Raw genomic sequence first — 9757 nt, 5'->3', positions numbered from 1 at the left:
TTTTGCTTTTGCTCTTTTTTTTTCACATGAGGAAGTTTTATGATCCAAGTTCTAATGCGCAGCATGGGTAAATATATAGGTCTTTGAGCGTGCGTATACGGCCTTCTTTCTCTCTCCGTCATATTATATCCGTGTTTACAGCAGGCGGAAGCTATAAGACAAGCCATTCACAAAATATTTTTTAGGTCCACGCTCGCAGCGCGCTCAAACATGAGGTCAAGCTTTGCTACGTCAAGACGAAAAACTCCAGAGAGCGCTCAGATCATAGGCCACGCAGGTTGTGTGTCCGTGCTAGGAGTCTGATGTTGGAGGGAGAGAGGGAGAGTGTGTTGGTATGCTAATACTGTGTCGCGTGCCGACTTGTCTGCGCTGTGAACGGAACGTGGGTAAAGTTCTGCCTTCCACGCGCATATTACTAGCACACACGCGATACTACGGCACTTCTCCGTGTCGCTTTCCCATTGTCTGTGATCGACCACGCGTACGTTCAAAAGGCACCGCGGCGAAAATTTTAGAACTATTCAAAAAACTTTTCGATTCTGGTTTCGTCCCAGACCTCGGCTCGAGGCTCGACTTTGTGTCGTCCGATAAATTCCGATTCCAGGCTGTCAGGAGTGTAGTAACAAACAGCTCGACATTGCCACCGCAGCTAGGTCCGAATACTGGGTCACCATGGGGAAAGAAAAGGTTGTGTCCGTGAGGAGAGATGTGGAGGGACAGCTGTACGAGCGGCAGACGGACTCCAACGGGTAAGTGGCGGTGCAAAAGTTCCCGCAAACAGGTGCATGTGGGCCTTCCACGGAGTAACATGCAACACGATTGTCATTTATAGACAGCTCACACTAAACTGAAGCTGAAAGAGTGATGCTTGTTGCAAAATAATCTTTATGGGTGCAGTCATGGTCTTTCAGTGGATGTTTCTGAGCTAGAATCGACTGTCGTGACTTTAGGATTGCAATTACTAATACAAAGCGATGAGGGATGCACTAAGAGCTGTAGGGGCCTTTACAGAAAGCTATTTCCTATAGTGAGATCAAACTAGGTTTCCTATTTAATTCTACTACAGTCTCTTCATGAACACGGCAAATTTTCGCTTCAGTTTCGTAGATGAACCCTAATCATACGACAGGTAATAGCTGTGATCATTCTTTTACCTCCAGATATCCGTGCATCGGAAGACAACGTTTTGGGTGTGTTTGGCTTAGGTAGAACGACAAATCCGGGACTAATTACGACTGATTATCGTAAATTGAATTAACGACCTATAACTCTGTGTAATCGTCTGTTGTAGCTCCATGGTTATGCCATTCTGTGACAATGGTGTCATACGTGGTGGACATACATCAGCAGATTGTGGTCATAAATGGAAAAGGCAGAGGCGATAACTTGTCAACATCTGTATAGGCCTAACTGCAGCTTCTAAAAAACGTGAATCCTTATATAGGTGGTGGTAGCAGACCTTTATGTATATCTAACATTAATTGGATATACAGGTAGCCCAGCTTCAATGAAAATACTCGCCGAGTTTGTCCAGTGTTTCCATTTTGCGAGTTCGTCAATGCATCTTTATCACGTTTGTATAAGATGCTTTAGGATGAGATAATAGGCCTATTATACTTATTTTCAATTTCTTTGCTCGAGTACTAAAAGTAATGCCACTATTGAAGTGACGCTATGACTAGAGACGAAAATGTGCCTCCTCCTCCTCCCTACCCCCTCCCTCCCCTCCCCTCCCCCTTCCTCCCCTCCCCCAGAAAATGTTACATGCATGAAAGGTAACCGTGAGGATGATTCTGTATCACAATTATAGCGCCTGACATAGTAGAGTGAAATAAGGCTCTTTGTATGTAGACTCGTAAGCAAGAGATCATTGTTCGAGTCCTGCATCTCGCGAACGTCAATTCCACTGGAGGAGATGACTTAACCCTGGGCTCTGGTATGGTTCCATGACATTTTGCTCCTGTGACAATTGCTCCAATGGAATATCTTCCTGCTACGCCAAACATAAAACCTACCCACAAATATAACCCTATCCCTAATCCTATATTCCTCACATAAACCTAAAATCCTATCACAACCCTAATCCTAACCATATAAGTTCTTTGAGAAAAATAACTCATAATCATTTAAAATGAAGATTAAGAAATAGAATATATAATTATCAATCAATACTCAGCCCTCCAGCTCCCTGCCTCTTCTCCACTCAGATTGCCAGAATTACTGAGAGTCAACAGTGCCATGTTTGAGCTGTAGACATACGTAGGTCCGTCCGATACGAAACATTACAAGAAAGAGGGGGGTGCGGGGAGTGGGGTTGGGGTGGGAGAGAGGGGAAAACAAATTGTGGCCTAAAATCATGTGCAGTCGGATGACTTTGCACCCACAGTGATAATACACTGTACAACTTCACGGATATAAATTCACTGGTTGGTTCCGTCTAACAATAGGCAGCGTTTCTCTTGTCTTTTTTTTTTACTTTGTTGAACATCACGAACATTAATGTCAATAATTCACATTTGGAAAGTATTCAACGACTTCACATTAGTGACTTTGAGAGTTAATAAGATCTTAAATTTTGAATCAATTCAAAAGTTCTAGAGTCTAAATTAATATTCTAATTAATTCATAAATTATTTGAAGTCTTGGTTCGGTGATACTCTTATCATCTCATGACTATATTGTGATTTACTTTGACCGACGGCATTGTTCAGTGAAAACATGAGAAATTTTGATATCCGGGACTATCGCGTTTTTCGTCGATTTTTTTTTTCACAAACGTTGATTGGTCCGTTCGCTTGATTTCATCTTATCTAATAACGACAAGTTAAACATGAGATGAATATCCTTTTAACCCTCCCGGAGAGTACTTTTCATGACAGGAGACCAATGTCACCTTGTCAGTATAGTAATTGTTATCACCTACTAGCTATACTAGATTCCATGTGGGGTAAAACGAGCAGAGCTTCATAGTTCAAGCAAAGGCTCTCTTGAAACAATACACACCCGGTCATTGGTCAAGGACAAATTTGACAGAGGAGACCTTCTGGCCTTAGAAACAGCTGATTATTGTTAGTCTGTATTTGAACTGGATACAACTTTACTACGTCACTAATGAATATTTCTGAACTCCCCAATAAGCTTTTAAAGTCTAGTCATGATAGGTACACATCGTGACGTGCTCCAGCAGTCTTTTGCAAGGAAAGAAAATCGCACTTCGGTCTCCGATTTGTTGGCGATGTTTCGGGTGGCTTTTGACATCACAGTTTCCACAGCTTCCACAGAAACTTTAGCGAAAGAAGCGAATTTAAGGCTTGAGTATAAAGAATAAACGCAATTAAATAAATGTGTTACCTGCCATATAGAAAGTTGTCTCAAAATATGCAATATTCTATGTCAGGTACAGGAACCGAACAAAGTTTTATGGTTTTGAATGATTTAAACCAAACAACAAACGTATTCAACACAAGAAGCATGGCAATGTACCGGCCGTCAGGAAAAAAAAAATAATGTGGCCAAAATGAAGGCAACTGCAGAGGGTATAGGGTGCAACTTGGCTGAATACATCTGGTCTTTCGCCGAGATAAATAAACATTGGAGTTGACTGGTACAGCCTTGTTCTGTAGCAAATTATCGCGTCTATTATAAGTGCCCTTCATAATTTTTCTGTCGCATCTCGTATATGTAGATAAAGCAGCAGGCACTGTGTTTTAAAAGACAAAGAAGGCATAGAGCCGATTAAGCCATTCTTAGCTTGTTTTATCGAGGAATAATAATTACTTTGCGAAATGGTTGAACAGTGAAGTGGTTGTCTTCTGTCAAATTAATCACGACATAAGATAAGATAGCAGGCACTCGCAAAAACACATACAGACACACACACAAACACGCGATGTTTGCACGCAAATATTTGCACACTGTAATTTGTAAGATACCGGCCTGACATCGCTCGCTTGTCCCACATGATCAGTCTCTAACCGTGATCATGTGGCAGTACCAGCGTGAAAGAGTTTTGTTACTGTTTGTTCGGTTTTTATTTTAATGTAACAATGTTCTGTGGCAGACAGGCCAGGGTATATCAGTAAGAGCACAGGCCGAAAAGCTGAACGTGGCTGTGGATTCAGTCCAGTTTAGTTCAATTAATTTCCAGCATTGAGATAGTGTGTGGAATATGAATTGCTTTTCACAAGTTCTTCGCTTAACTCAAATAAATATTCTGAGAAAATGGAGAGGCTGATTAGAATGCAATGATGAAAAAATATATTTATTCTAATGAGAGTTTTAACACTGCAACTAATCAAACTCTTATCAGTAGTCAAAGGGTCATCTCATCTAACAGGGATAACACATTGGGTGACACGAGTTCATGCTGGAAATTAAAGTGTCTCCATCTAGGGTTTCATGGAAAAAAGGCAATGTCCAAATGGCTGGACTGGGGACTGGACTTTAGCCAGGAGTCGGCTGGGCCTATAGGGTAATGATCACTCTTAAAGGGTATGTACAGTTCTGGTCGAGGTGAGAATTTTGCTTTTAACGTTTTGCGAGATATTCAGAAAGCACTCTATGAGATGTCAAAGATCATGCAATTCTGAGGGGTATCAAAAGTTTATTTGATGAAAATCGGTTTTGAAATGGCTGAGATATCCAAAAACAAGGTGAAACAAAGAGATCCTAATAAAGGTGGGGCATGTCGCCTTTTATTATTATCACTTTTTTTGGATATCTCAGCCATTTGAACACCAATTTTCATCAAATAAACGTTGAATCCTTTTTAAAATTACATGCTCTTTCATATTTCATGAGATGTTTCTCACTATCTCACCTAAGAATGTTCAAAACATGAATCCCCACCTCAACCAGTACTGTACAGTCCCTTTAAAATGGTGATCTGCTGTTCTGACACAAAATCTTGCTGACAAGACCAGCTACAAAAGACTTTACTGGATGTGTAGGTCCTACATATAATATCTTGCCTTGGTCGGAGACCCTGTTTCCAGGTATCAAACTGAGACCTTGTTTTTTGTCGCAAGGGCAGTGTTGGCGTTCCCACGTTTTGTCCCTCCGAAGGTCTCGAAATGAGATCGTCGCAAGACTATTCTTTTATACTGTTTACATCACGTATCCATGGTAATCTCCTTGATCGACCTGAATGTGATTTTCACCTGAATTCGTACTCGATCCCTTCTCGGGCAATTCGGGCCAGGTGAACGCACGCAACACTCGTCGTACACAATGGAGGGGACGGAGGATGCACTTGACCCATGGGGTCAGGGATGACGTCACAAAAACCCCATCGACATCTAATTAGGACGTCAGACTCGTAATTTCCGAGATAGGCCCTTCAACTTCCGGCGCGGAGAGGTTCCATCTTGAAGTGATTACGCTTGAAGAAGGCCTCCGCCCATTTTTTTTTCTCCGTGTGTGTTGATAGCCACGAGCCTCGATAGCTGCTCCCGAGTAACACAATAGATTGAGTTGTGCTGTGGTGATACAGCACGCTCAACACGCCCTCCCTGGCTCCTAAGATCCTACCTCAATATTGATCTGCACTATTATGTGCAAGGCTAACTCTATATAGTTATATCGTACAACATTTTACTGAACAATTACGTCTTCTTCATTTAGTGATGCATAAACAGCTTAACTGGAAGTATTTTCCTGAAATTGCGTCATACCCATAAATTCGAGGTACCGGTACCTCTTTTGGTTGTAAACGCGTAGACCTATACCCTACCATGACAGACACATTATCTTGGCCCCATTTAATACAAAGTTGATGATTATAATAGCAACTCTTTGCTGGAATGGCCATTGTCATGGTAACGACAAGAATCCAGCTTCCTGACTGGCTGTTGCTACTGGAAATTAGCATTCCAGCAAGAGCTGTTATCCGAACATCTTTTATGAAGTGGGGCCCTAATGTACCGATGTAAGATGCTGCGATGAAGTATGACAGAGAAAAGAGGAAGAAAATGTATAGAAGTTCGCCTCTGAAACTTACTTCGGGGCTGCAGACAAAATGTACCGGTACACACTTCCGACAGTCTCTAATGACAATTCTCATGCACTTTATTCGTATTACATGAATGAGGCATATCGACTGTGTGATACTAGATTGTAGCGTCTGGGCTCCGTTTTATGTAAGTCGATTTATAGCCTTTTCGCTCATAAGGCACACTTTATTATGAGAGACTTCATGAAGTGGATTTTACTTTTTTGTGACAGTTTCTCTAGGTACGTATGAACGACTAAATCTGGGATTTATGTAAAGACTTTTATGTGATGATTTCGTGAAACGGACCCCAGGGGTTTCTCATAAGGCTTTCATGAAGCGGATCCCTGGTATATATAGTCCAGTTATAGTACATGACAATGTCTTCATCATTTTGGTATAGTAAATGAAGTGTATCCATTACGTTGATTTTCCCACGAAGTAGTCAAGGTCAGTGCACCACGGATCAATACTATAGTGAAACAATGAGTGTCACATGATGCTTAGCCAACCAACCACAATTCAAGCTGTGGATATCACATTACTCTATTCAATATACCTCTGCATATTCAGATTTCAAGCTGAGGTATATAACATGAGCTTACATTATTATACGTTCCTTGCTGGTGACTGTATGTGTCTATAATATCATTTGAATATAATAAAATTGAAAGGAAATCCAACGATTACTTTCACTTCTAATAGCTAAAGGCAAAGGGAGTATAGATGAAGGGAAAAAAAAAAAAAGACAACGAAAGCCATGCACTTCTACAGGATGAAAGGAAACCCCCCTCTGCGCACAGGACAACTTCGGTCAAAACAGTACCGTTGTATAAACTTAATACCAAAGGTGTTCTTGAAATTAAAGAAATAAGAGAAACTTGGAATATATCATGCGGTCGCGAATATTTATATAGTCACAGTTACATAATTATGCAAATCTGAAGGGTGATGATGTCATCACCTCTCGACTTCCCCATTGGTTCTTATATCTAGAGAGTGTAAGTCATCTTCAGTTTATGAACACACATACCGATATCAGCCTTGGAGTGGGTTCGCTTTGCATTGTTTTATCTTAGGTTCATTTTTTAAAAATTCCAAACAGTGCTTCTCCATTAAAACCAGTCAGTTTGGAGTTACATTCTGCGCATGAGCAGTTTAAGGACAGTAAAAACAAGGACAAAATGAGACAGAGCAGTAATGACCAATGAAGTGGACAGCGACTGAACGATTTCGTGCACAATTTTGCACATTCAAGGGAGTTTAACCGTTCAAAAAAGCAAATTGGATTATGTAAGTGGGTGATGTCCAGTTTTACTAGTCCCGACTTCTCTGTTTCAACACAATTATTGTATACTCATTTTCACTTCAAATAATTGGCTTACCCTATTCTCTGAAACCAAAGAAAGTGATATGTATATATGCAATTGTCGAGAAATTTAATGAAATAAAGATGAAATTGAAATTGATAAATTGAAACTGATGGTTTGAAATTTTTAGTGATTTGAACCATTGCTGACTGCGAACGGGTCTATTAAAAGTGTGTCGGATATCTTGAGTTTGAAAGTGTGATGCAAATATACTGTCTCTCATCAATTTATGTACTCAACCAAACCAAAGCGCAATTCTTCTCTTATCTTTTTATTTTCGTGTCGAGTCAATGTCTCCTTCTCCTCTTCGATTCCCCCTCAGCGAAACGGTGGACGAGGTGCTGAACGTCAACCCGTCGCACCTCGAGTGCCACGGCTGCAAGGAATCGATCAGGGAGCGCTACTTCCTTCGGGCCATGGACAAGTACTGGCACGAGGACTGCCTGTCTTGCGATCTCTGCCAGTGTCGACTCGGGGAGGTAGACTGTCACATGTACACCAAGCTGGGTCGTAAGCTGTGCAAGAGGGACTATCTCAGGTATATACTTAACTAATATTACCTCTCTTTCTATGTTTCAGGGTTTCTATGTTTCAGGGCAGGGTGTCGGTAGGTAAGTGATCCCCTTACCACCTACACAAGAAAACGGGTGAATGCAGAATGCAGCAGCTGCCGACCCTTCGTGGTTCGCCCAGGTGACTAGCTGCTAGTCACCTGGGCGAACCACGAATAGTCAGCTTTCATTTCCATCTTCGCCCTCTCCTTTACCGATAATGTTGCTTCTTCCTCACGCTAATCAATTTTCAGCTTCAGACGAAATCAGACGTGATGAATACCCTCGTTCCACCGATTTTTTTTTTTTCTCATCGGTCACTCGTCGGAAGCAAAGTTTTTTGCTTCCGGCAACCCACCGAGGTGTATCACAGTCTAATGAATCCGTCAGGTCAGTGTCAGACATGTCAGGCATGATCCGATGAGGCAATATCGTCCGATGAGGATCACGTGCAACGTTTCTGAGACTGACCTAATAGGCGACAAACACAAGTCGGATTCATCAGGCTGCGATCCGATATACTTCGATGGATGACCGGAAGCGACAAACCTTTCTACCGACGAGTGACCGATGAGAATAAATCTCTGTGGAATGAGGGTATTACGCAGTGTCTAGATCCCATGCAGAACCGAAACACATGAATTGGGATGATACGAGGCACTACTGTGTGCTCGGATTGCTTGAAATCGAAGAAGCTTGCAGTGACGCTACGAGCGCCCCCTTTTGGCAGATGCTCGCATATTACTATCGACAGTTCGCTCGAAGCAAAACCCTAATGATATACTGCGATTATTATTTTGTGTCCACCATAAACATGGCCGGCGGAACCGGGGGGGGGGGGGGGGACGTGGGGGCTCGGGCCCCCACACTTTTTGTGCACCATACAAAGGAATATCTTGACCTGATCTCGCGGTAAGATTATGTGAAGACCCTTTTCTTTTTTGCTTGTCAGCCGAAGAAACTCGGAAGTGGAAGGGGAGAGATGAGCTGAGGACCCCCCCCCCTTTTTTTTTTTGCTTGTTAGCTCATCAAACCCGGAAGTGCCCCCCCCCACACTTTTGAAAACGCTCCGTCGGCCCTGATAAAGACAGCTGATGCACCAAAGGTCGTTAAAATGTTCAGAATTTGTAACATTCCTTTGAAGAGTATTAGACTTTACAATTTCATTCTCTCTTCCTGCTGAACCAACGTAGGGCCTACTCTAGATGAAGTTGATAAGGAAGGTTCTGAAGTACATGTATTGCTCGGTAGCAAGATCCAATCATAATGATCATGTCCAGGGGAACTTAAAACCATTTTGCGCCATGTCTCACGTTCATTCAGACTGTTCGCTCCCAGCGGTGTGTGCTCGGCGTGCAACCGGTCCATCCCCGCCTACGAGCTGGTCATGACGACGTCGGCCGAGTGTCGCTACCACCTCGAGTGCTTCAAGTGTTCGCAGTGCGACAAGCACTTCTGCGTCGGCGACAAGTACTTTCTGGTCGGCTCCAAGATCGTGTGCGAAGACCACTGACCCTGACTCGCCGTGTGGGCTGAGCCGCCTTGTGTTCGAGCCACGGCTTGCCGATCACATCGCCGAGTTGGAAGACATCCCTCTGATATACGCTCCATGACGTTGCAGCGAGAGAGCAAGAAAGGGTCGCACACATCTTCGCAGCTCGTTCCGCTGGACATTTTTTTCTCATCTCTTTCCCATGAATTCTCTTTGATCTTCGAATCTTCCTATCTAATCAGCCCGTGTTACCCTATATCGTGTTCAACCAACAAAGTGGACAAATTGATGCTTTTGTATGATTTTCTTCCCTTTTTAGTCAGTTTTGTATATAACGATAATGGACGATTAGTAT

The 9757-nt window shown here is 42.5% G+C and overlaps 1 protein-coding gene across 1 annotated transcript; it reads left to right on the top strand.

Annotated features, from left to right (window-relative positions):
* The first annotated feature begins 591 nt into the window (after positions 1–591).
* Positions 592–9423, top strand: LOC140236158 (rhombotin-2-like). Its single transcript, XM_072316127.1, has 3 exons — positions 592–749; positions 7682–7897; positions 9234–9423. The coding sequence occupies exons 1-3, from the start codon at positions 673–675 to the stop codon at positions 9421–9423; spliced, it is 483 nt and encodes a 160-aa protein (XP_072172228.1). The 5' UTR covers positions 592–672.
* The last annotated feature ends 334 nt before the right edge of the window (positions 9424–9757 follow it).

This window comes from Diadema setosum, chromosome 12 (genome assembly GCF_964275005.1).
Source record: "Diadema setosum chromosome 12, eeDiaSeto1, whole genome shotgun sequence".
Lineage (NCBI taxonomy): Eukaryota > Metazoa > Echinodermata > Echinoidea > Diadematoida > Diadematidae > Diadema > Diadema setosum.
Note: the sequence above shows the minus strand (reverse complement) of the source record. Positions and strands in the feature narration are given on the sequence as shown.

Coding starts and splice junctions, on each gene's coding strand:
- LOC140236158 (XM_072316127.1), top strand. CDS start 673: ATGGGGAAAGAAAAGGTTGTGTCCGTGAGGAGAGATGTGGAGGGACAG. Junction 750..7,681: donor CGGCAGACGGACTCCAACGG/GTAAGTGGCGGT, acceptor ATTCCCCCTCAG/CGAAACGGTGGACGAGGTGC. Junction 7,898..9,233: donor TGCAAGAGGGACTATCTCAG/GTATATACTTAA, acceptor ACGTTCATTCAG/ACTGTTCGCTCCCAGCGGTG.